Source organism: Aethalodelphis obliquidens, unplaced genomic scaffold (genome assembly GCF_003676395.1).
Source record: "Aethalodelphis obliquidens isolate GAN/ISIS:26980383/991018 unplaced genomic scaffold, ASM367639v1 scaffold52, whole genome shotgun sequence".
Lineage (NCBI taxonomy): Eukaryota > Metazoa > Chordata > Mammalia > Artiodactyla > Delphinidae > Aethalodelphis > Aethalodelphis obliquidens.
In genome coordinates this window covers 5,154,051-5,181,515 of record NW_020837996.1, presented here as the reverse complement: position 1 = coordinate 5,181,515, position 27,465 = coordinate 5,154,051, and the positions used below count along the sequence as shown (strand labels likewise).

Genomic DNA, 27,465 nt, shown 5'->3' with positions numbered 1-27,465 from the left:
AAAATTATCTCCAGGTTAGAACTACTGTATTGAGAGAGAGAAAGACAGAGAGACAGAGAGAGACAGAGACAGAGAGACAGAAAGAGAGAGAGAGAGAGAGGAGAAAAGGAAAGGAAGGGAAGGGAAGAATCTTCCTTATGAGTCTGAGTAAATATTTGCTAATTGATTGATTAATTGGGAGTGAGGAATTGTCTGGGAAGGGAGAAAACCCTTCCCTAGTGTGGACTGAGAGTTACACCATCAGTGTGTCATTGCTTTGGTTAAGCCTACTGAGTTGAGCAATGCAGAGAGCTTGCAAAGAGGCACTTCCACACGCACCCGATAAGCTGTTATCAGACCCCATACCTGAGTGTGCTGGGACTAGCAGATCATTTGCATCAGGGACAACTAGACCTATTTCGGGGTGGTGGGAGGAGGTGCTAGGAGAGGGCTGGTTGAAGAGTTAGGCTTGAAGTTTAGAACACGATGTGGGAGACCTTCTTCACTCTTCTTCACTTGTCTTCAGTCCTCCTGAAGGAAACTAAAGACATCCTTTTATCCACAAAATAATCATCCCTCCTGAAAACTCTCCCTTACCTGGCTGCCTGGCTGTCTGTGAACATATTTATCTGCCTGCCCACCCCCCCGCCCACACCCCTTGAAACATGAAGTCTCTGTAAAGGGAAACAAAGGGCAGGGAGAGCTTGTACAAATCATTATCCGCAGTGCAGCTCTCCAGGTCCACAGAGGGGTTTAAATCATCCTTCACGAGTCAACCAAAAGCTAACTCCACACTTCCCCAGCTGATCAACTAACTGTTCCTGGTAAACTGGAAAGACAGCTGAGGCTAAGCATTGCAAGAAGGCTTTTTGAGTGCCCGTGGTGTTGCCAGGCTCTACAGGGACCCTCTGCACCCGGCTTCTACTTTGTCCTTACAACAGTCCTATAGTCACCACTGTTATCCCCATTTCAGAGACCAGAGAACTGAGGCTCAGAGAGGTAAAGTAACTTGTCCAAAGATCCAGAGCATATTGCAGAGAGCTGGGATTTGATCCCAGTACTTAGTATGCTCTGCTCAGTGCCTTCCAGGAAAGCTGCTTCTATGCGAAACCAGATATATTTCCTAATATGTGGTGTTGGTGTCCTCACTTAACCTTTCTTGGCCTTCAAAACCCCAAGCAATGCAGAAAATGGAGGGGTTATCCTCAGCTGAGCCTAAAATCATGGAGACTCATAAGCCACAGAGCATAGTCATTAAGAGGGCTGGTCGGGCTTCCCTGGTGGCGCAGTGGTTGAGAGTCCGCCTGCCGATGCAGGGGACACGGGTTCGTGCCCCGGTCCGGGAAGATCCCACATGCAGCGGAGTGGCTGGGCCTGTGAGCCATGGCCGCTGAGCCTGCGCGTCCGGAGCCTGTGCTCCGCAACGGGAGAGGCCACAACACTGAGAGGCCCACATACCGAAAAAAAAAAAAAAAAAGAGGGCTGGTCTTATTTACGTAGCTAGGTATCAACCCTGACCTATCTACCTATGTAATCTGCCCACCTAGCTCCATCCAACCATCTCTCCATCTCTCCATCCATCCTTCCATCTCTATTTAGGCACAATAGATGTCTAGAATGTCCTTAACATTCTAGAGGCTTATTAGATTGAAATGAATATTGAATATTCTTAATATTCAAGGTTAGGCAGGAGGCATGGTGGAGTGAAATATTTTGTACTTTTCCTTTCTTCATTATACTTTGAGGTATTGCTTAATTTTCATATCAATAAGATGATGTCATGATTACAAAACAATATTCTGGAATCAAGCTGAGCTAGGCAAGTCGTGTCACCTCCCTGCTCCTTGACTTCCTCATCTGTAAAGTGCGCGTGGTTTTACCGACATCGACTGACTGCTGGGAGGATTAATTGAGATGAAGCATACACAGCGCTTGGCCCATAGTAAGCGCTCAGTAACTGGTAGCTGTTGTGACCATTGGCATACTTTTTTGCACGGTGTCCGACACATAAATGTCCGACTGATGTTAACTTCTCTCTCTTCCAGCCGTTTCCTTGCCTGGCCACAACTTATGAAACGTCCTTATTGATGGAGAAGCAGAGGGTTTAGCACATTGCACGACACACTCTTAGCCCTTTAAAGGGCAGTTATTATCGCATCCTGCAGCCCACGGTACCTCCTTCCTGAGTCATAATATCCTTTCATGACCCTTTTTCGTGTTGAAAGTTGACCTTGGTGTCTTAAACGACCTTGATGAAAACGTTTGCAGGAGAAGGTGAGGGGCCATGTAGGATACTCATGCAGAGCCCACATCCTAGCGATGCTCCTGGCTTTGATTTTTCTCAGGAATACGTGAGCCGAGGACAATACTGTATTCTCCAGGACTCAAAACAAACGTTTCTGCACAGCCCTTCCTGAGGCATTCGGTGCCAAGCTTGGAAGACCACCACCGGTGTGTGTGTTCATTTGTGCACTTCCCCACCCACACCTCCACAGATGTAATTGGAAACATTTAGAAAAATCATCTTCTGTTCAGTTAAAAACTGGGGTGTCCTAAATGATAGCCCGTCTCCTGGCAAGCAGCCTTCTCAAGTCCCACAGGCTCGAATGGCTTTAATCAGAGGCTGAGAGCCGCTGTAGCAGGCTCCCTCCCCTTCATTCGCCTCTGAACAACAGGGAGACGAACCACAGAACTTGAAGACAAGGGGGATCCACGTAAAACTAGAGTCCATGTCCACACCTGCCAGAGGAGGGTCAGAGTCTGCTATAGAATGGTCAGTTAGTGAGAAAAGCTTGCTGAGGAGTGGTGACACTACCACGAACAGGAAGGGTCAACACTGAGCACTTTTCACGCACCCACCACCCTGGGAACAGCTCCAGTGTAACGTCTTGGAGAAGGGTGGTAAGACATGGAAACCACCTCTTTAAAGAGGGGTTCTTGAAACACACAGCAGCCAGAAGGAGCTTCTTAAAACCCAAATGAATGGCCTCCCTTTGCACTTGGAAGTAAACCTAAGCCCTTGCCCCGACCTTCCAGGGCCTGCAGGATCTGGTCCCAACCTGTCTCTCCGACCTCATCTTATATGTGCTTTTCCTCATTTTGTACCCTCTTTTCGATCCTCCAGCACGCCAAGCGCATCTGACCCCAGGGCCTTTGTATCTGCTACTCAATTGCCCTGGCATGCTGTTCTGCCAGATTTTTGCAGGACCAACTCTCACCATTAGATCTCCACCCAAATATCAGCCCTCTAAGAGGCCACCTCTGTCTCCCCTATTGAAAACCAGTCTCCTCCCGTCTCCACCTCATTGCTCTGTAATATTCCACTAGTAGCAGGTATCACTGCCTAAAATGATCTTATTTATGTATTCACTTGCTTATGGTGTTTCCCCATCCCTGACCCTAATGAGGGTGTGAGTTCCTTAAGAACAAATCCCTTGTTAATCTCATTCATGACTGTCCAGAGCACCTAGAACCATGCCTGGAACATAGTAGGTGCTCGAGAAATATTTGTTACATTAAGGCACGTGTGAAAGAGTGATCTCACTCTGGCTTGATCAAATATAACTTAAGATGGAGTAAGCTCAGAAGTAGAACAAAAATTCTTTCATTTCTGTCCTCTCCTAAGGCAAAGGTGTTCTATACATGACCCTAACTCTTCAGTGTTTGGGGGAGTGGTCCCTGTAACATTCTTTTAAAGATGGGGAATACTATAGAAGTTCAATCTGTCATCTAAAAAATATTTATTGAGCTCATACTGTATGCAAGTTCAATTCCAGATTCTGGTGATACAGCAATGAATAAAGGACAAAAATCTCTGCCCAGGTGGAGCTGACAGTGCTGACATGAGAGACATCATGGATTTATGAAAAGAACACAGGTTTTCGAGTCAGAAAGACCCAGATTCTAATTCCTGCCCCACCATATACTAAATGTCTGTCTAGGCAAGCTGCTTGGCCTCTATGCATCTCACTTTCCTCATCTGTGAAATGGGCATAAAGTTGACCTAATGAGGTTGTTGAGAGGACTCAGTGAGATGATAAAGGTGGAGTCCTAAGCGCAAGGAATGATTGAACAGAATCTGCTTGCCTTCCACATCCCTTTGCGATTAAACACCTCATTGTGTCCTTTGGAAGATTTAAAGTGACCCCACACTACAAAGCCACATGCACAGGCTCCAGCCAAGATCAGAAAGTGTTCGCTTCAAAGGAAGAGTGTGTGGCCACTTTAGTCTCGCCTTCCAGCCTGGGTTCAAAGCAGCCTTGTTACCAACCCCCCCGCCCCCCGCTCTTTGACAGTGAGAATAGCTCTCTGAGGAGACGCCTTGCCTGCGGTTCTGGCCCTAGTGACGCTGGAGAGCTGATCATTAATGCCCACAGTGCCAGGTAGTGGTACACACAGCTAACTCTAAAGAGTTGCTGTGTTGTACAGATGGAACATGTCTAGGTGCATCCAGAGCACATAGCATCCAAGAGGCACATTCCCGTCTTCCTGTGATGTTATGCCTTGACCTGGATCAGACTACACAAAACCCCTGGATCTGTGCCCATCAAGAAGCTTCTCCCTGAAGGAAGGTGACTTGGTTTACTCTGTCATACAGCAGGATCCCTGGGTAACCAAAGAATGTCACTGCCCACAAAGACAGGCACTTCCTAAAGCCAAACAGCCGGAAGACGAAGCTTTCGATGAAGACAGTTACATTTCAGGCTTTTGAACAATCTGGGCACCGTTGTCATTCATCCTACCTGCCAGCAACTGTCCCCAAATAAAAGAAACCTCCAAACATGCCCTGCTCGAAGAGGCACACACGCGGTTTACTAAACAGCTTTATTTGGGGCGTGCTGTTAACCAAAGGCATGTTCAGAGTCAAAGGACACTTAGCTCTTTGTCCGAAGCTGTGATTGGGAGTGCCTGATGCATCCACAGACGGTCAGGGGTAGGTGGGGTCATCATATCCTCTGTCCAGGTCAGGAATTTCAGTTAGCCAATCTGCATAGTTTCTCTGGACCAGAGTCAGCGACAGCAACAGTAACACTAATAGCTGATCATATTGAGGGTTTTCTATGTTCTAAGTGCTCTCTACAAAATGATTTAATTCTCACCAAAACTGTATGCAGTAAGAACTATTTCTATTCCCTTTTACTCTGAGGCACAAGACACTGCCCAAGGTCACATGCCTAGTAAGAGGTAGAGCTGAGATTTGAACTCAGGCTGTCCGGCTCCTAGGTCTCCACCTGACGTTGCTTCTTTGGAGCACAACCTCATCCATCCGGCTCACTGCTGCACCCGGGCACCTAGCACAGTGCCCAGAACTTGAGATACCACACACACTACTTTCCCCAAAGATTGCTGCAAACTACAACTCTGAGCTTCCTGACAAAGCTCTAAGATGAACGGGTTTTAGGGTCCCTGAATTCCTCACACCATAGCCTCCTACCTCCGGTCCTGGATCTGTCACAAAGACAGCACCAATTCCATCCAAGAAGAAAATCTGTTATATAACCGCATGGCAGACATGGGGGTGAATGGAAAAGCAACCTGAGAGTGGCATTAGGCTACTCTTAGTCTTCAAAGGAATTGGGTGGCCCCATAGATAAAACTTCTCATCTCCCTCGGCATGCAAAGTTTCCTCGCTCATCTCCTCTCCTTGGCGCTCTCTGTATTTTATTTTATTTTGGTCGAGCACATTATTTGAAGTTACTATGGCAACGTGTCACCAGCTGGCATCGCATAGTAATGCTGGCATTTAGGTAGCAAGCTCCCTAAGTCGGCTCTTTCCCTCCCTCTGCGATCTCATCACTCCCACTGATCTCAGGTGAGCGGAGTGGGGGACGCATTGCAGCAACCATGCCCCTCTCCCCTCGTTTGGTTAGCTCTTCAAGGCAGGGCAAATTGATCACCTCTTCCCGGTTCACTCAGCACTGCAGGGTCCTGACCGTGTGTGTAGGTGTGTTTGCTTTAGAGGTGGCTAAATAGATATGTTTGAGTGTTGTGCACCAAAGCTATCGGCCTCATCAATAAGATGATGATGATTTTTTATGCAAAGGAGTAGATTGATTTGGAGAGGGCTACTCCCCTGACCGCAGTCAGCCAGTATCCCAGCTAATTAATATTAATGACACAATAGTGGGTTTCTCTCTTTCCTCTCTTGCCATCACACAGTGAAGAGACCCTGATTGTTTTCCTTTGGAGCTTCAGCTCTCTCCCAGGTGTGCAAGGGCTCCCTACCTACTGACGGGCTGAATTGTCCGGATCAACTGATTGTCATGGATCACTGAAGAGGGTTCTGTATGGCAAGTAAGCCCCGCCACTGCAGGCGTTAAGCAGCCCCTCATCAGCCGAGTGCCTGCGACGACTGCATTTATTTTTACACGTTTGACCCAGTTTCAAACCATGTCTCTTCATGCTGTGATTCATTAGCTACATTTTAAACCACCCCGAATGGAGCCGACGTGACTCTGCCTGGTTTGTGACAGCATCTCAGATACAGTTTCTCCCCGGAATTTAATATGCAGGTCCCCCCCCCCCCAACCCGGTATTCTGTTTTAAGAAGCAATTTCCTTTCTGGGCACCTGGAATGCTGCTTGGGTGTGGATGAGTGGCTGCCTCACGCCTTGGTAGTAAATATATGCTGACCACAAAATTTCCACCAAGGATGGAAGGCAGGGCATTCTCACTAGCCTGAATTGCAAGAGATCCCTCTAACCCTCTGTCCCCCATGCAGTATTCAGGCTTTTCCACGTTGCTGACAGGGCTGGGAGTTTGGGGTCCGACACCGTAAAGTTTGAGCCATGTCAACAACAGGAGTGTCTGAGTTGCTAGGGCAAATGCAGTCTGTTCATCACCCCCACTCCCAATCCCTACAGCTCTTTCTAAACACTTAAGACATGGTGGATGTAGAAGGTCTCAAACTTGTAAAAGGGAAGAGGGGCAGGAAGCAAAGAGGTGGATTGCCGTGCTGAAGACGCTACTGAAAAAGGGATAAGCGTCAGAGAAACACAATGTGATTCCACCATTCTATCACTGCATGACAGAGAGGAGTTTTTGGTTTTTAATTTAAATAACAGAGAGGAGCCTTTACTGAATTCGAACCTGCTGCTGGCATATCATGCCATTTCAGAAATCAGTCAGTCACATTGGTGCGATTGCTGACAGATTTGATACTGAAGTGGGCTAGACACCATAGCAGACAAAAAGGGAAGCTTCCAAGTGGGAAGTAAAGCACTGTCATTTGTCATTAACAGCCAAATGCAGGTAACTTGTCCAAACTTCAAACTACACAAACACCACACTACAGATCGTACCGGAAGGCACTCAGCTGGGATTTTCTATGGGGCAGTTAGAACGAAGAAATGAACAAGCTGGTAAAAGTAATTTTGATTCATCGATGAACTATACACCCTGAGCAAGTCCTTGTAAAAGGATAATGGTTTCTTTAGTAAAATGGTCACTCTCTCTAGATGGGCACTTGGAATCCCCTTCCCCTTTTATTTTCATTTAATATGAAGCACGGAAGTTTCTTTAAACGAGGCTTAAGACAATGCAGCCTTTTCAAGGTAATTTCCAGGCAACTTGAGCTTTGTTTGCTTTTCGCCCCTTCAAATTCAAATCAAGCCTTTGGAAATACCAAGCATTCCGTATCTGTATCTATGCGTTTGGGGCAGCCTGCAGTTCTGACAATGGTGGATTTTACAACACACACACACACACAAGCTCACAATCCCAGGACTCATTTAAGCCAAAGCTTTAAAAGTAAACTGTTGTCCAAGAGACGACAGCATTTCCTCTGAGAGGATGATCGATCACAAAAAATAAAACCTCCCCAGATCTCTTACCTTTTGAAGCAGTGGAATTACCTGCAGAGAATATCCTTCCTTTCTTTGCAAAATGAGCCAGGCTTTGGCCAGCAGCAGAATTACTCCAAAAGGAGAAATAATAAGTCCTTTATATTGTAATTTTCACTGTTTATATGCAAGAAGTGTAGTGGGTCTGCTCACGTAGGAATAAATAAAAAGCCGGAAAAACTGCACGGCAGCTACCATGTGAAAAGGAAAGACCTCTAGTGGCCACCGGCTGAATTCTTGGAGGAAGCCCCTCACAGAAGAGATGGAGGGAGTAGAGGAGACACACACGTGTGTGTATGTGCTCTCTCTCTCTCTCTCTCTTTCACGCACGCACACACACACACACACACACACAAATTCAGAAGATTTCTCCCCTCTTGCGTCCAGCCTGGATGGAGGGATAAAAAATAATATGCTTGTTTCTTGGTTTCAGTGGGACCTGGTTAAATTAGCAGTGATGGTGGCATTCTGTCTGGTTTGAAAGGGACAGATAATTTCACAGACTCACCATCACCCCCTGAGGACGTGAGCCCGAGAGAGGATTTGACTCCCTGGACGGCCAAGGCGGTTGGCCCCCATATAGAGGTTCCAGGTCCCCAGCAACATAGTGTCATTGACGTTACCCCTGAGAGTCCCAGTTTTGTGCCCCCTGCCACCTCTGCATGCTTTCTGAACATTTATGGTGCATGCGTGTGGTAGTCACTGGCAGGCAGCGCTGGCTTCCCAGGCGTGTGACCTGGCCCGGTGCTCAGAAGGACCCTGTGGCTGTCTTGAAAATCTGAAGAATTTTTACAAGGACTCTTCAATTTTCATTTTGTTCTGAGCCCCACAGATTGCACAGCTGGTCCTGCTGACTGGGAAAGCATTTTATCCCTAACGTCCTAATTGAAAAGAACCTAGAAGCAAATGAGAATCTGTATCTTTGGGAGTTACTTTTGGGGATGTGAACTTGAAGCACATTCAATTACCCAAAAGACTTCCTGTGGAGGAATTCAGAAGGAGCTTCCTGGGGACATCAAGGCTGTTCCTTCCGCCACTGTCACTGAACTGTAACCCTGTAATCTGGGAGGATTTTTTTTTTCACACTCTATTTTTTTGGTCTTTTAGTTTTATTACTTTTTTAACAAAGACAGCAGTTTGTGATACAAATATAATACTTGGTTCAAACATAACACGTCCAGGCCCACCTCTCTGGTGTGTGTTACGTCTGACACCCTTTAGGAGTGGGGTTTCCTGGAGACACCTGCATCACACCAAGCTGCCCAAGCTTCCACAGGCCTGCCCTTGACAGTGGGACTTCCTCTGGTTGAGATGGCAGCCCAGTGGAGTCTTGTGGGAGACACTCTTGAGTGGCTTCTCCCAGCTGGTGGCTTTATGGTCAGTACTTCGTTCACCAGGTTCCCAGAGTAGATCTCTCTCAATTCTGCCTTCAGACACTAGCCCTGCCAGAAAGCGCCACCCTGGTACAGAGTTATAAAACCTGGGAGAGAAAAAGCAGAAGAGGGTGTGGTGATGTCTTCTGGTGCACGAAAGGATGTGGTTCTTGCTCCTCTGATCCCGCGGATCCTTTCAGACCCACTTCCTCTCCAAGTCCTTGCGTTGATTTCCCTCTTGTCTGAATCCCTCTGGCACTTGATCTGCTTCGCTGATCAAAGTCTTGTGCTTTTTTCCTCATGGTTGTTAATCTTGCTTTCCCAACTAGATCATGAACTCCTGAGAGCAAGGACTACCTCCTCTCATTTCTTTTATGGCCCTTAGCAAGTACTTGTCCCCGGTAGCTGCTGGCTTCTCACTGACTGATTCATGGTCCAACAATTGATGCCCTTGTAGGGAACCTCAGTGTATTCAGGGCACCATAGGAGCCATTTGATCCTTCTGATACACCTCTCAGGGTAGATACAGATGGATTATTGTCCCACTTTACAGATGGAACAGTTGGAGATTAGACATGTAAAATTATTTACCAGAAAATCAAACTGTCTCCAGAATCTTGATACACGCTGGATCTCCTGACGTTAATACAGTGCTCTTTTCCCAATGTACAAGCAGCTGGAGAGATAAAGAATAGGGCCCTTGTTGTCTGTATCTGGAGCTCCTATTATAGTCCTAGTCATGTAATAGGTGTTCAATAAATGCTTTTTGGATGAATGAGCTGATGAATGAGCCATAAGGAGACATTTACTCTTAGGGAAATTTCGCATGCTCATCTGCTAAGGAGAAATTCTCCATCCCTGGGGGACCTTCTTATACTCACCTGGGATAGAGAGGTGTTTTCTGGTCTGAAGTCAAGTAATTGAAGAAGGTGAACCTCATGGTCCTCTCTCCACTGTTTCACGGCATTTTTCTCTATTTCTTGCAGAGTCACTTTGTGGCATGTATGACAGCCATCTTAAACCAGATGGGTGACCAGCACTATTCCTTCTATATTGAGACATTCCAGACCAGCTCTGAACTTGTGGTGAGTCTATAGGATGCTCTGGGGCAGTGTTGGGGAGACGCGTTACACAAAAGATTCTTGAGAGTTTAGGGCAGAAGGTCTTCCTGTGCACCGGGAGAATGTGTGGGTCTACGTTTGCAGGCATGTTCGTGTGATTCCCTGTTTCTCACTCCCATTTAGGCTTGTAAATATCGCTTCTGGGACACATCTTCTGTCCATGTCATACACGAGCCCTGAGTGCCTAGTCTACATATGCCTTAAAACCAGTATTTGCTGATGAATCATGGACATTTTGAGGCTTAAGAGCATGGGTGTTGGAGTCACACAGTCTTGGGTTTGAATCCAGGGTTTGTCACCAGCTAGCTGAGGAGGTTAATTTTAACATTTCTTAAGCCTCCGTTTACCCATCTGTAAAGTAGGGATCATATCATTTATGTCACAGGGCTGTGAAGGGATTAAATGAGAGCACAGTAGCTCTCACACTGTAAGAGTCCACTAAAAGTTAGCTATTATTACATTATAATAACGAATGCATAGAGAAAGTTGGCCTCTGAGCCCCTTTCTTCTTCTAACCTCTCAGGGCTCGTTTGCTAGGACTGTCTGCCTGCGGCGGGTGGCCTGTGGGCCTGTACCTCTGCAGCAGATGATATCATCAACGTAAAGCCCAGCCCAGGCTGTCCCAGGGTGTAGTCGTCCCTTTGCCCTCAGTCAGCTTTGTCATTGTCTCCTTACTATTGCCAGATGCAGGGGTTCTGCTACCAGGGGCTCACTTTTAACTCTCCTTGAAGGAAGCAAGGGCACCAGAATTGGACCAACCTCAGAGAGTGGCCCACAAAAAGAATCAATAGGAAGCCAATGTCCTGCCCCTTCATCCATTTAGCTTTGAGAAGGTCTCCTAACTGGAGTAGGATTGGCAAGAAATGGAACCTCTTTCTGGATACACAAAAAAATGAAACAAAAGGAAATCTAAACAACCCAAGATTTCTCCCCCTCAAGTTCTCTATGTTATGTGACATGGAAATAGAAAGACTGCATTCCTAATTTTTGATCCTCAGTGGAAGGAAAGGTAGGAAGGATGGTAGGAAAGAGAATTGTTATGTATTAAATTATACACTTCTTGTGTAGTCCTCCAACAGTACGGCATAGGTGTTAGTAGTCACATTTTACAAGTCTGCAATCTGCTTGCTCAAGGCCACACAACAGAATGTGGCAGAGAGAGGATTTGAACCTCTGCTCCAGCCCTTACACCGTGCTGCATCTTCTCATTCAGAAGCCAGGCTTTCCATCTGTGAGGCAGAGGTCTTCTCTTCTCCATTCCCACAGGAAGGGAGTGTGCCTGTGACGATATCCACACCTCCCCAGGTGACGTCAAGGATGAGCGATTATACTCACCATCGTCATCCTCGAGCACTTAGTGAACACTTACAGTGGGCCAGACTCTGTGTGGAGCATCTCATAGACAGTGTGCACTTAATCAACCCTTTGAGGTAGATGTTATCCCCATTCTGCTAATGCAGAAACTGGGACTTAAAGCATTGAGGTAATTTTCCCTAGAAGCAATGATTGCTGGAAAGGAACCAATCTCATTTCCAGAATTTTGCAATTTAGCTTAAAGCAGTGATTTTCAAATTATATTTCTCCTAGCCTCACTGTCTTCTACCATAAACACACACACACACACACACACACACACACACACACACGCATGCATGCACGCACACTTCAACCAGAGCTGTTTTCTACTTTTATCTATTTTATATATTAGGTTCCAGGTAAGATTTTCTCTGAACAAAGAATTCTGCTATTAAAATAATCTGAAAACCGCTGGCTTAAGGAAAGAACTCTGAACGGGTTTCCTATGGATTTTAATTTTACCTTAAGCAAATAGCCTGGATGCCTTCGTTTCCTCTAGCTCAGGAGGGCGCCAGTGGTTCTGGTCTTTGCTATCTAGATTTGTCTTGAATTTGTGTTCTCCAAAGGTAGAGAACAAGTTTGATCCACTGAAAAATCTGATGGGGCATGCTGAGGTCCACTTTGAACCTCTTCAAAGGAGAGGGAGAGAATCCCTGTCATGTTTCCTCTAAGCTGCTTGTTCACGTGCCTATGACATATGAATTAGCTGTGTTTACAGTACAGTAATTAGATGTTCATTTTAATAATAGTTTGTTTGCTCAATGACCTGAGATGCATTCATATAGTGTAGATTATTTCCTCCTCAAATACATATTTGGAAAGATGATTATAAAACTGCCACATCAATGAATGCATTTACTTCTTTACTCCCAAAGACAGAATTAATAGTTCTTTATTTTGAGAGTATTTTCTCATTCCATATTCATGTTCCACTTATATTTGTGAAACAGTCTCCCAGTAACAAATCGTTAAGATTTCATTAAAAAACCACTCTATTGGTTTCATTGGATTGACTTAATAACGGGCTGTACCCCTTCCCTTTCTGCACCTCCAAAAAATAATAAAGAAAAAATGTGAACAGCCAACAAGATCTGGGCCCTTCCAGTCATTTCCTATAAAGCAAAATGACAGGTGTGTTTTGCTTTACTATTGCAGGACTTCTTGATGGAGACATTCATCATGTTCAAGGACCTCATTGGGAAAAATGTGTATCCTGTAGACTGGATGGCCATGAGTATGGTTCAGAACAGGTGAGCTGCCACCTGCTGCCTAACAGCCCCGTCGTCTCAGCACTCACTTTACAGTGCACTGTGAGAGAAGGAAGGTGGGGATAGTTTCTCCGTGGTGAAAATAAATCGAAGTGCCACAGATCCTTTCTTTCTACATTTAAACCCCAGGGAATTGCTCACCGATCTTGAGCTATTTATTTATTTGCTATTATTTATTCCTTTTTATATACTGAACTGGCTACTCCCTGCCTTCTCCATTCTTCAAATACTAGTTAAAATATACTTTGTCTATGAAGCCTTCCCTAAACTCTTGAGACAGGAGAGCTTAAGGTCAGTCTTATTAAAATTGTATTATTTTAAATTTATTCAAAACAATAAAATATATTCTGTGACATGCAGTAGAATAAGTTTAGGAAGCACTGGATTACACAGCTTTGAACAGCTTTCTGTGCTGCAGGACTTCTCAGAGCCTTTAGTATGCTAATAGAATTCTTTAAGAGAAAGATTTAGGATACAGCATTTCACAGATTTACTTGCCCTTTGAAACATTTGGTGTGAATATATTTATGTCTCCGTGCGTATATATAATACTTATTAGCATCTCATAGAATACCAGAGTAACCCAAGTATAGCTCAGGTCCCACATGGCCCAGTACAACAATAGATGAGATTAACTGTGAGCAATTTCAGTCTTTAATTCTTTCTCTCAAATCATGTCATTTCATCAAAATGAAGTTCAAGTCATAACACTCAGCAATATTATCTAATATTCCCTTTCTCCATTCTTCTGTCTCTCAGTATCTCTCCTATTCCATGGTTTACCCAAGTCTCTCTCAGAACCTTATCCTCAATTCCTATCCACAAACCCCTTTAAAACTGGGGTCTTCTCGGCTCCTTTCTTTCCTTTCTCTCTCACTTTCCTTTGGCTTCTTATATTTGTTTTAGGTCCTTCCCATGGAAACCCCTTCACTCTACACTGGTTGGAAGTTTTCTCTCTCTCTACCTATTGTCCTTGTTTTGTATCACAAGAGCCAAGAATTGACTGGCAAAGACAGAAATATCCTGAGAGGGTAGAAGAAGAGGAGAAGTTGAAGAGGCAAAGGCGGATCCTCTTCAGTGGGTGGCAAAGAGGGAAAACTATAAATATTAATAAGTTTGTCATTGGATACAGTCTGGGAATTTCTATCTCATCTATGCCTAGGATCTTACTCCCGTCCCAGATGGCCTCCATCCCTTACTCTTCCGTCCTCTGAAAAGCTGCTCTTCCACTACTTGGATGCCTAAGTGCCTAGCCAAGTGACTTTACAGACACACTTGCTCTTGGGGCCAGCTTTAGGGGCTGGTGAAGGGGAGGAGCGGTTTGTCAAGGCAGAAGGAGATAGCTATCTGTATGTACATTGTTGCTGATGGTGGGAGGTGGATAAATCAGCACAGCAACAAAGATGTAAGAATTCTTAGCTTGGGCTTACACTGCCCTGATTCTCCCTGTTCACATCACTCAGCTGGGAGGCTGGCTTTTACAGTGCTTAAAGCATTGGTGGGAATTAGGCCAGGCCACGTTACAGATGAGAGGTGGGTATCTCCCTAGCCCTTCTGTCAGGACCAGCTTCCTGAGTATGCAACCTGTGTAGGTGTATAGGACCTTGCACTCTGAAGGGTCCTGATGTCACCATCTTGAATTCTTAATAATTTTTGGACTAGGAGACTTGCATTTTCACCGTGCACTGAGCTCAACAAATTATGTAGTTGGTTGTACCTCACAGCAATGTCCAGTCACCTGTGTTTGGAAGAAGCCAGCTCCCAAACTGCGTGCGAATCCCTTCACTGTTTGCCAGCTGGTCAATAATGTCTTGGGGTTTTGCCAAATTACATGAAGCACCCAGGTGAGTCACCTTCGACTCACCCTACATTTCAGGTACACTCAACTATTCACTGTTGCCTACTGTTTCATACTTCTTGTGACTTCGCATAAACTATGACTCTCCTCCTTTCTAGACCAAACTCAACATGAAAGCATCCTTCAAATCCTTGTCCATGTAATTTCTTCTTAGTGGATCCTTCTAGGACTCCTTTATGGTAGGAGAATATGTCCCCTCCTCTTCGTTTACATACACACCCATATTATAACACTTACCCACTGTACTGTAATTATCTCTTCATATGACTATTTCTGCCACTAGAGAATGGGCTTCCTGAAGGCAGGCACTATCTCCAATTTATCTCTGTGTTTCTAACTCCTGGCACAGAACCTGACATTCATAAACATGTGTAATGAACTCTGTGTATCCAATGGGTACTTATTTTTTAAAGTTTTAAAAAATATTTTAATTTGGGCTCCCTGGTGGTGCAGTGGTTGAGAGTCCGCCTGCCGATGCAGGGGACACGAGTTCGTGCCCCGGTCTGGGAGGATCCCACATGCTGCGGAGCGGCTGGGCCCGTGAGCCACGGCCACTGGGCCTGCGCGTCCGGAGCCTGTGCTCTGCAACGGGAGAGGCCACAGTTGTGGCCTCCCCCGCAAAGGGAAAAAAAAAAAAAAAAAAAAAAAAAAAAAATTAATTTTATTGGAGTACAGTTGATTTACAATGTTGTGTTAGTTCCAAGTGTACAGCAAAGTGATTCAGTTATACATATACATATATTCATTCTTTTTTAGATTCTTTTCTCATATAGGTTATCACAGAATATTGAATAGAGTTCCATGAGCTATACAGTAGGTCTTCGTTGGTTATCTATCTTATATATTGTAGAGTGTGTGTTTGTTCATCCCAAGCTCCTGATTTAGCCCTCCCCACTACACTTCCCCTGTGGTAACAATGGGTACTTACTGATTAGGGTTTTTTTTTTAAGAAATTCAATTCAAATTTGCCTAAATAGAAAGAGAAAGTATTGGCTCAGACAACTGAAAGAGCCCAGAGTTATGGGTGCAGGCATGGATGTATCTAGGTGCTCAGACAGTGTTGTAGGGAATCTGTATCTACCTCTGCTCTTTCCTCTGTTGGCTTCATTCTTAGACAGATGCTCTCTTTGCAGTGGAAACCTGGCTATAGAAGTTCCAGAAATATGTCTTGTTGGATTAGCAGCCCCAGTAGAAAGAAAAAGCCTCTTCTTCAATAGGTACAGCAAAATTTCCCAGACTAATCTTGAGCTACATGCCCATCCATAACCTCTGTGGCCAGGAGAATGAAATACGCTATTTCATCAGGCTTGGGTCATATGACCCACCTTTGGAACCGGGGAGGCTGTGGTTAGTTCTACCCAAACAAAGTCTGGGAGCAAAGGGGGAGGCTGGGGGAGTAATTCTTCATAGGAAAATCTGAGAGTTATTACCAGAAGGAGAAATGGACGATGGGCAAGCAAATAAATGCACAGACATCTACTACTGATACAGGGTCAGGAGGCTGGAAGCCCAGAGAGGCTGGAGCCCTGACCAGGGCAAACTCCCCTTCTGAGCTGCCGACAGTCATCCTGGAGGAAATACGTAGAAGTGCTTTGAAGGACTGTCCTTACCCGAAATCCCACAGACTTTAGTCTTTTTGTGGGAGACTGGCCCCCAGAGATGATGCAATAATCCTTGTTTCTGTATACCTACAAAATCAGAATATAATTTTCTAAGGGACCTAAGAAAATGGAATTGTCTCCTAAATAGAAACATTTGTATCTCTAAAGGATCTGCTGAGTACTTAAGTCTTTACATTTAAGATAAGTTAGAGTCAGAAACACAGCCTGGGTTTCAGACTTCTTAGTTCTGCCACCTTCTCTTTCTTGGGAAGTCATTCAACTTCTTGGAACCTCGGTTTTCTGATCTGCAAAATGGGGATGATTATATCCATTTCATGGTACGTTTTTGTGAGGGTAGAATGAGTTACTCCTTAGCACAGTGCTGGTACCTGGGAAGAACTCAGTGAATGGGAGCATTGCAGACAACAAATGTAGCCTTGGAGTAGAGAAGCATGTGCCTAGTGTCGACCAGAAAAGATGACTGTTTTTCTCCTTGCTGGCATATAGCTTAGGTTGTAGACTTCCTTCATCTTCTGGCCACAGTGATCCCTTCCATTTACAGAGCACCTGAAATTTTTTTCACGATTGTTGCATCTTGTGTGGTGTTACGATAGCTAACATGTATTATGCACCTAGATCCACCCCCATTGTAAATACTTTACATGTATTCACTCATTTAATCTTTGCAACAACTTTATGATGTGGAACTGTTATAATCCACATTTGATACCTGAGGAAACTGAAGCACAGAATAGATGAATAACTTACTCAGTGTTGTATTACTAGCGAAAGAACAGAGAAGTCAGGCAATCAGAGCCCATGTTCTTCATCTCTACTGCTTCATCCTGTAAAATAGTGAGGCTTGTCTTATTAAGTGCATTGTAAGGATGTGCAAACTGCATATTTATTGGCTCAGATACCTTAAAGAGGCCCAAAGAGGTAACCTGCACAAGGTCATGCAGCTAGTTAATAAAAGATTTCAACATAAATTGGAAAAACGGAACATACACCATGGTTGAGCCCAGATCACTGTTCCCCAGGATGTCATTTTCTCTCCTCTAAAAATATGCATCCTAAGCTCCATTCATTCACGTGGACAAGGTGAACTCTGTATGTTGGTTAGTCTGTATGTTACAACATCTTTCTTCCTTTCTTTTCTTTCCTCCTTTTCTTCCTTCCTTCTTTCCTTCCTTCCTTCCTTCCCTCCCTATTACTTACATTTTTAGGATTTTCTGTTTTCATAATTTCCCAATTATCGCTTGTTATTTGTGTATGTATGTATGTATGTATGTATTAGTCATATATAATTTATCTATCTGCTTGTTGGAGGAGGGAATGGAGTTTTGCAGATTTGAATGTCTCCTCAGCTGTGTACTGTTTGTGTATGCAAACGTGGTGACACGTCTACTGCAAGAAATACCTCCTGTTAGAGCATTCTTCTTATTGGTAAGATGCAACATTCAGTAAGATCTGATGTACGTGACATGGTTAATTTTTAAATGATCAAGTTCTTTGTAATATTGTAAATGAACAAAATATGCCTAGGAACCCCTTTTCCTCTCCTCCATCTGCACCTCAATCTGGAAATTCAACGTTTTGGGCAGGGGGCAAGCGGTGGCCGTTGGGGATTTATACGGATCCCTAAAGCTTCTCTAAATGGAATCAATCAACACATACATATTGAGTGTCCCGGGCATCCGGAGCCCATCTACGCCATGGCCCCAGAAGGCAGGGTGCTTACAGTCTTGTTGGTGAGACAGTAAGTATGCCCATGGAAATATGACCAAGCGCTGCAGCCGCTGTAGTGAGTTCAGAGCACAGAGTCCAGAGCACAGAGAAGTTAGGATTTATGACTGCCTAGGTTCGAACCATCTTATAGTTACGTTACCTCTGGTAAAGTTACTTAACCACTCTGGACTCTGTTTTTCTCACTGTAAAATGGGGTACTAATAAGACCTACCACAAAGGATTTTTGTGAGGATCAAAATGAAATAATACGCATAAAGTAGTTAGAACAGTGTTTAGCAAGCATTTCGTAAATGTGAGCTATTATTTTTGTTCTCACATTCCTATGATCTGGGAACATCCAGAATATTTCACAGAAGAGGCACATCGGGCTGGATCTTGTCTACCTTACTGGTGACGTATTTCAAGGTCTAATATTGTCTCCAGCACACACTAGGCACATAGTAGGGTCACAATAGTTGACCCTAGGAAGCTGAGCAGGGCAGTGCTCAGCAATCTGCTGGCGGCTCCATCAGTGTGCTGACAATCGTTGTCGCCCGCTTCCCCTTTCTCCTACCTACATTAATTTGTACTGCCTACTCCCTTTTTGTAGACCTCATCTCCTCCAAACCGTATCGTCCGGAAGAAGGCCTCTCCATGGGTTTTATAGCCAGCAGGGCACATCTAATCCTGATGTCCAGCTGGCCATGGAATTCCAGTCCCAGTAGTCTGCTGCACCCCTAACTAGAATCCAGAACCACTCGAGAAGGGTCAGGGGTACTTGGGGTGGGCAGTGCCCTGACCCTGAGCTGGAATCCTCTGATACACTCTAGCCTCTTGGTGCATGGAGCCCTTGTGTGTTGTGAGGGAAGCAGCTTAAAGGCTCTGGGAGAATGGCTTTTTCACTGCTTCTAGGGGAGGAATAAGGACTCCCTTCTTCTGGCCACCTCTTTTATCTCCATCTTCAAGTATTGACCAGTAGAATCAACTACATCCCATGAATCACAGCCCAAAGGGGAATGGGATTCAGGGAGGCCCTCTCTCTACCTTCGACATTCTCACTGGATAAGGCGTGTCCACCTCCAGTTCCCTCTTTCATTCACATCATACAACCTGTGGGCATGGGTTGGTTGTCACACTGGAGTGTTCTCAGCTTCGGATCCTCCTGCCTCAGAGCTACAAGGTAGCTGGGCAGTTAAGGATAATGATAGCCACACAACTGACATTTATTAAGGACTCCTATGGACTGAGGCCCTGGGCCACCGGCTTCACGCACTGCATCCCATTTCATCTTCACACACGGCTCATCATACCGATGGGGCAGCTGAGCGTACCAGAGGCAAAGCAACACGCTCAAGACCACAGCAAGGGAGAGTAGCAGAGCGGGAACATGCCCCCAGGCAGGCTTGCTCTAGCTGCTGCAGGAGTCTGTGTGCACCTTGCATTACCGCATCCAGTCCAAGGACTGGTGCATATGGTGCATAGGTTTATTCAGGACACGAAACATAGGAACTCTCAGTTGCCTCCAGTAATGAGGATTTGTTCTGTTACATGAAGGGACGTAGGAAACTGGGAACCTGGTCCAGTGGCTGCAGTGAGCTTCCCGTGGAGCAGTTCTCAGGGTAGCAACCTCGGGTATCCTCGGGTACCAAGCTCCCTTTCTGCCAGCTTCTTCCTACTCACAGCAGCTGACGTCTCTTGCCGTATGGCCTTTGCTTCCTCACAGAATTATCTGCTCATGGCTTCTGCTCAGGGCAGGGTTCGTTGCATTCTCCCTGGTTGCCCTGCTTTTGAACTGTCTAAAAGGGCTTGAGTTACTACTATCCAGGCTTGGGTGCCCCCACCGGTACCCATATGATTACCCATGGGCTTCTAGTCAGCCCATGGAAGACTGCCTGAGTCGAGTGTCGGTTCTGGGCCCTCTCAGCTGTGGGCAGGGCAGCAGGATAATGGGGACTAAGTGGGAAGGGGCTCTGTGCCTTGTGGGCATGAGTAGGAGCATGCCCAGTGCCAAAACACCATGCAGGCTGGCCTTCAGGGGAGCCAGTATATCTTTCTGGTTAATTGCAAGGGCTTTAAAGAAAGACAGACCTGAGGTTGGGTGGACTCTGCTGCTTATTAGCTGTGGGAATGTGGGGAAATATTTTGATCGTTCCAGGGCTCAGTTTCCTCTTCTGTTAAATGGGTGCGACAGTAACACCTCCTTCAGTTTGTAGGATTAAATGAAACAAAGTCTATAGAGCACTTGGCACAGGATATATGCATGAGACTCCCATCATTGTCATTATTAACAAGGTGAGCTCACAGCTTGGGTTGAACAGAATTACACAGATTTCTTTGTGAACAGAATAGCATGGTGGTTAAATACCAAGGTTCTGAAGGCAGCATAACTTTGTTTAAATACTGGTTCCACATGTATTGGCTGGGTTCTTGGGAAAGTTACCTGAACTCACATCTCTAAAAGGCAAACAATATCTAACTCGGAGAGTTCATGTGAGAATTTAAAAAGGTGGGGAAAAAACACGGAAGAAATCCATGCAGAGTACTTAGCGCAGAGCCTGGCACATCGTTGGTAACCATGACTGTGATTATTATTAATTTTTTTAGAGGCTGCTAAGCATCACGGATGAAATGCAGGAAATGTTAGGTTGTTATTTGATCGTGAACTTTGTTTTCAACACTTCAAGATCATTTTTGAAAGTAACAGAAAAAGTTGAGTGTGTTTTCATTCTAACCCACTTCAACATATTAATGCTTAGGCTTTAAGTACAATTATTTTTTTTAACGAATACAGAAGACATACTTTTCCAAGCCCATAGGTGGGAAACCAAAGTTAAGTGATATTCTGATTCCCAGAGGGTGGCTGCAGAGGAATCCAGAGAGAGGGAGGAGCCTTGATTTACTTCAGCCCCTCTCTGCCACCAGTCCCCCCATCAGCACAGGGAGCTAATCATTCCTGGTTATTGGGCTGGCCTTTGTGAGCCAGAGGAGGTTTAGGTTGACAGTCAAAATAATAACTGTTATGGAAACTACTGAGAATGTGTAAAACCCCTCATTTTGGTATCATATTAGACTGTCTGAGATGTTTATACATAATATGACAGCCACTCAATGCATTTCCATCTGGAGAATCAGATACTAATCTTTAAGAAGAAAATATAGATGTTTTTTCAAAGACATATTAGCAAATGACAGAATAACAAAACCAAAGAAGTCTCACCTTGTGGCAGCCTGATGGGGTGGAGGGTTTTGTGGGATTTGTATTTCCTGTCTTTACGTGGTCCTGATGGCTGCAGCTTGTCCTCTGACTGTCCATTTTGCTGTCGGTACCTGCCTTTGGAAGAAGGATTAAGCAACCCAAAGGGGTCTGGGCGGCCACAGCGACCATGTTACCGTTGTCACCATGTGGCAGGCACTGTGCTCAGCACTTACCATACATTTGCCATTACACCCTGCAGGGACCCTGCGAAAGGGGTTACATCGCTGCTGTTTCACAGAAAAGGAAACTTAGGTGTCAAACACGATATTAACATGTCCCAAATCCACACAGCTGGGAATTGGCAAAGCGAGAAATCACAGCCAGTTGTGTGTGTTGTGTGTGTGTGTGTGTGTATGTGTGTGTGTGTGTACAAATCTCGTGATCCTGATAATAGGATACACTGCCTTCTTTGTTCAACAAATATTTATAGGTGAGGTTTTCAGAGGTGATGAAGAAGAGAGCCCAGTGCTACTGAAAATTAGTCCTTGGGCCACCTTTATCTATATGTCTGTTTGCTACTTTACATTTAAACAAGGTTTTGTAACTTTCAAAGCTTTTTTATGTACATTTTCTCTTTCTGGCTTCTAACAGATGGATGTTATACAAAGTCGAATAATGAAGTGCTGATCTTAAAAACAAAACAAAAGAAAACAGATATTTAGTGTTTAACGAACACCTAGCCCAGCTTCCCAACAAGCAATGCCTGGTGTAGCACATGCTATAGTTGCCCTTCCCACACTCGTGGCCCACCCAAAATATACCTGCAGCTTCGGTGGACATTTCCCATGCATCCTGAGAGCTTCCTACTTCTTTCATTCTCTGGGCTTTCTCTGGCTACAGGAGAGTTCTCAGCCCACCTGCAGGGCAGGCCAGAAGTGCTAGGGACTTAATGTCCGTAAGAGCAACTTTCAACCATGGGGGGGCTGGTATTAATGGGTAAATAGCCCAGGACACTTCTGATGCTCAAGTATGTTCGCTACAGTCTAAACTCAGAAGTTCCCATGTAGAATTGAGTCCCAGTTATTACCCAAAGCAATAACCTGCTGATAAACACTTCCTTTTACTGGCTTCCCACGGGTAGCCAAATAGACATTTTCCCTGGACCAGCCACTCAGTAGAGAAATTATTGATTGTCCTCTGTTAATCAAAGATTATAGACAGTAGTACAGGGAAGATCTGGCCCCTGCCCTTTTAGATTTTACAAACACACACACACACACAGTGGCGACTTGGCCACAGTTGGGCATGTAGCAGCTTGGGAGGTGACTGCAAAAATCCAGGACAGAAATGATGGTGACTTGGTTCAGGTCAGTGGCAGTGAGTGACGAGAAGTAGTTGCATTTGGATATATTTTGAAAGTAATGCTAAGAGGTTTTGCTGACAGGTCAGGTGTAGGATGTGAGAGAAAGAGGAAAGTCAAGGATGCTAAGTCCCCCTACCCCTTGAGCAACTGGAAGAATGGAGTTGTTTTCAGCTTAGATGGGAGGACGACAGAAAGAGGGCAGGTAATAGGAGTCAAGCTTTTGACATGTATGCTTGCAATGCCTATTAGTCGTCCAAGTGAAGGTATAGAGCAGAGAGCTGGAATGCAAACTGGAGCTCAGGGGAAAGGCCAGGGATGAAGATATAAAATTTGGGACTCAAAGGCATGTAGATTGGAGAGTAGATGAGATCATGGAGGGAGTCTCTCATTTCAAGGAAAGCACAGTCTAGTTGGAGGAGACAGTCATTACTGAGTCACACAAATAGCTCATTCGCAGACCATGATGAAGTCTGGAAAGGCAGTTGTACTGACTGTCCTCCGGGGGCCTGAAAGATGCAGCAGACCCTGCCCTGAAACAATCAGAAGGAGGGGGCATTCTATACAAAGGAAGAATACAGCTATGAACTCAGAAAACAACCAGAAGCACAAAGTTAATAGTGAGAAATGATCCTAGCAAAGAAGGTGGGGTCCAATCATGGAGAGCATTGACGGTCAAGAGAAAGAGTTTAGATTTCTCCTGTGGGCAGTGGGGAGCCACTGAGGTGGGTGAACGACACGATTGGAACTGTTCCATAGGGCAACTCACTCTGGAGGCTGAAAGGGAGAGAGATAAGAAGAGGCTGTAAGACCAGAGAGTAGGGAGGAAGGAGAGGAAGGGATGGATGGGAAGACATTCAAGAAGAAACACAATTTGACAAGAGGTAACAAAATGTTCAATACGTGTAAGATTTGATCAGCATTACCATCTCGAGAAGAAGAGTGGAGAAGAGGTATGTATGGGAGGTGCAAGGCATACATAGAAGAGTGATCATTGAAACACTGTTTATAACAGAAAATGCTGAGAAGCAACGTAAAGGTCCATCAATAAAAGACTGATGCTATACGCTGTGATACATCTATACAATAGAATGCTCTTCAGTGATTAAAAGGGATGATATATATCTGAATTCACTGGCATGAAAGGAACACACAATTTATTGTTGAGTAAAAGAGGCTGTGAAACAGAATTTATCGTTTAACCCCATTTATCAAAATGCTATCTTTATAATATCGTTTGTGTATATATGTCTAGGGAGACCTTTGAAATTATGTTCGTCAAAATGTCAGTGATGGTTTTCCCCAGATGATAGGATTGCTGGTGTGGCGTTTGTTCGTTTATTTATTTGATTTGGGAGGAGGCAATTTTTCTGTCTTCCTGCATGGCATGAATTTTCTGACACAGGCTTGTAACAGTTTAAACAAGAGACAATACAGATTTTCTAAAGGAAATCAAACAGACAGGCAGGGCAGGGCAAACATGGCCTCAGGTCTACAGTGAGAGCAGGTGTTAATGTGGGTCAACGAACCTCTTCCTTGGGTCTTTGGAACTAAAGGAACTTCAGTCTGAAGCATGGGGGAGGAATGTTTGGGGTAGCGTGCTCAGATGGCCTGGTGACCTTCTGCCTTCTTCCAGGGTCTTCCTGAGAGCTATCAACAAGTTTGCAGAAACCATGAACCAGAAGTTCCTGGAAAACACGAACTTTGAGTTTCAGGTGAGTGTGAGGCGCCAGACTTGCCCTTGGAGTGCCCTGGCTGGGCTGCTCCAGCAATCTGGGCTAACTGCTCCATCAGACACATCCCAAAACACTCGGAAGCTATGTCTGTGTCTCTGGGTGTTTCCACAGAGCCGTGGCGGGCAGAGGGGAGGGAGGGAAGTACTCAGCGTTTGGAACCAGGCCCTTGATTAAATAGTCATCAACTGAGCAGCATATGCAAATGTGACCGTATGATGTATCTTGTGTTGAAGAGGAGACTTGCAGTCATTCATTGTCAAAGTGGGTGCCACCTTTTAAATATGTATTAATTTTTTTCTTACTTTTTTATTCACTGGAGCCTAGAAAAGCAGCCATTCTCAGATACTGAAAGATAAAGCTCACTAGTACATTTCTGTGACTTTCTGATTCCTCCAGAAACCACTTTTAGTGCTCAGACAAGACCTGGGGACTCTGTGAGGTTCAGGGGCTTCAAAGCATGCCCCTGGGGCAGACAGGGCGACACATCTGCTCAGGGCCCAGGCAAGAAGAACCAGCTCTTCAAAGCCTTGTGGACAAGTTCAGGTTGCTACCTCTGGCTGGAGGTGTGAGAGAGGAGACCCTTAAAAGGGGATCCCCCCTCCAGGGAAGCCTCTGACCCCCAGGATCTCTCACAGCACAAGCTTAGGGAGTGGCCAGCAAACTGGGGCGATGGCTTTTTCTGCCTGCTCGTCTGGGGTTTCAGTTCCTGTCTGGGCTCTGGCCTCTGGCCAGCCGAGGAGCCTCAGGCAAGGCCTGGACTGCATCCGTGCCTCAGCTGACTCATCTGTAAGATGCTCAACAACACCTCCCCTCGCTACTTCGTAGGGTTTTTCCAGAACGGGAACGTGCCAAGGCACTTGCTAGGGGAACTCACTTGTAAGGAGGGTCCCAACAGTTTCCGATCAAACACTTCCTCCTCCAAGAGGCCTCCCCTGCCTGATTCCTCTCTGAAGGTCCCCTAACAACCCCATGGCCACCGTGTATCACCACTTAGCCCGCTGTAGTCTCTTCATAGCACTCCGTGCTATCTTTCTTATTTGCCTACATGCCCGTTCTCTTTCTTTCCTCTGGTAGAAGGTAAGCTTCGGGAGTCGGGAGTGTGAAGACCTGTACTCACAGGGAATCTATGCTGTGTTCCTGGCACATAGTAGGTCTCCTTGGGGAGGTGATGCCTGGGCTGAGGTCTGTGAGATCCGCTCTGCTAGACAGCACCGGCCTATAAATACTTAATAAATGTTAGCTTTGAATGAGATTCTCTCCCACTACCTTGCATTTAAATCAGGCAACTGAACTGTAATGATAATGATGATGAAGAGAACAGCTCCCATTCTCTGACAGCAGTGTACGTGCAGATCTCACAAGAAGCGCTTTATGCGTTATCTTTCTCAGTCCTTACAACTACCCTACAAGGCAGTTACTATGACTCTTACTTTCTCTACTGGAGGGATGTGGACACTAAGACTCCCAGGCGACAAGCAGATAGCCTGAAGTCACGCAGCGTGTCAGTGCAGAGGTGGGACGAAAGCACAGCAGTGGCTGGCCCCAGAGCCTGCAGATCACTGCAGCCACATGCTAGAGATAGAGTTTCACCACCACGTTGGGTTGACTGCTTGGCAGGGTCTGGGTGAGAGTTATAAATCTTTGACATGGAAACAAAACATGTCACCTTGGCTGTTCGAATCAGGACAAGTGTTTGATCCCCTTCCAAATGTGGCCCAGGTGCCTGCAGGCTCTGGTTACGAGTACGATCAGGGAAGTTAATAAGGCCATTGCTTTTTTGGAGGGGCAGCTCGGAAGAACACACCTAGGGGCCAGTGGCAAGGCAGTGTTTGGGCCATAAAACCGTTGGCTGGTTTGTTCATCTCTTTCCGTGGGCTTTGGTAATTGTAGCCTCGGACCTGATTTCCTGACTCTGGCTCTCCTCCGTGGTCTTAGAGCGGTACTTTCCAAGAGAAGCTCAGCTTTAGTCCTTCATGCCATTCTTTTAGGTTTTATCCAGTTTTCCTGAAAGAAAATCTGCATCTGAGAGTGCCCCAGAGAAGTGGAGGTTTCATACATGGAAGGTTTGAGCTTATGAGCTGTGTGGCTTTAGGCAAATTACTTCACCTCTCTGTGCCTCGGTGTCCTCAACATCAAATTATGACACTAATAGTAGCTACTTCTCTGGATTGTTGAGAGGATTCAGTGAATTAATTCGTGTAAAATACCTAGAATGCCGGGAACATGGTAGTTAATAAATGGTTAATAAATGTTAGCTCATTATAATTACACTAATTATCATTTTGATGTGATGATGATGACGGTGGTGGTGGTCCTAAGTGTGTCAGGTCTGGGAACCCACATGTCAGTCCTCAGCCAACAGAACAGTAGGGAGGCATCTTTCTGGTCACCACAACAACTGCCTAGGGCTGTCACACCCACAAGATTTGTAAAACGGGAAAGCGGCCAACATTACAAAATGAAATAAGTCTCCTTTTCGAATGAGACTTCCACAGATATTTAGTGGGAAGCACTCAAGAACAGGATCATTCTTCAAACCTATCTTTGTTCTCCTACCTTCTCCTCACTTGTGTGAGAATGGATTTGTTCTCTGTACCCTGCCTGGAACACACCTTGTTTTCTTCTTACCGTTTCATTAATTATGCATTTAATATCAGCAGGAACAGCATCCACCACTAAGCGCGGCTGCCCTTGCCAGCTGCTGCCCAGAGGAGGGGCAAGTACAATGAGATTCGCCCTAATATCTTTTCCAGAACTGTGGTTTTATGATTCAAAGGGCAAAAAGCAAGGAGCTCTGTGGGTGCCGTCCTGTAGGTGACAAGACCTGGGAATTAGAAAAATGATGCTTCCTGCTTGGGGCTAAAAAAGTTTGCATTCCCAGGCCCTATTCAAGATGCTGGGCCTTGAGATTCACATCTGTTTGCATGGTCAGGGAAGACCAAGAGAGGATTTCGAGTTTAACTCAGTGAGAATTTTTGTTTCAGAGCAATTCTCATGAGTCCAGGCTGTTGCAACATGCCTTGAGAAACTCAGAAGCAAAACAGAGCA

The 27,465-nt window shown here is 45.3% G+C and overlaps 1 protein-coding gene across 2 annotated transcripts in view; it reads left to right on the top strand.

Moving 5' to 3' along the window:
* The window catches only part of DOCK2 (dedicator of cytokinesis 2), a 407,498-nt gene that overhangs the window by 301,263 nt on the left and 78,770 nt on the right, over positions 1-27,465 (top strand). For both annotated transcript variants that reach the window (XM_027084336.1, XM_027084335.1), the window contains exons 28-30: positions 10,180-10,278; positions 12,826-12,920; positions 24,318-24,396. In XM_027084336.1, the coding sequence (XP_026940137.1) occupies positions 10,180-10,278; positions 12,826-12,920; positions 24,318-24,396 (273 nt within the window). The remainder of the gene's footprint in view (positions 1-10,179; positions 10,279-12,825; positions 12,921-24,317; positions 24,397-27,465) is intronic.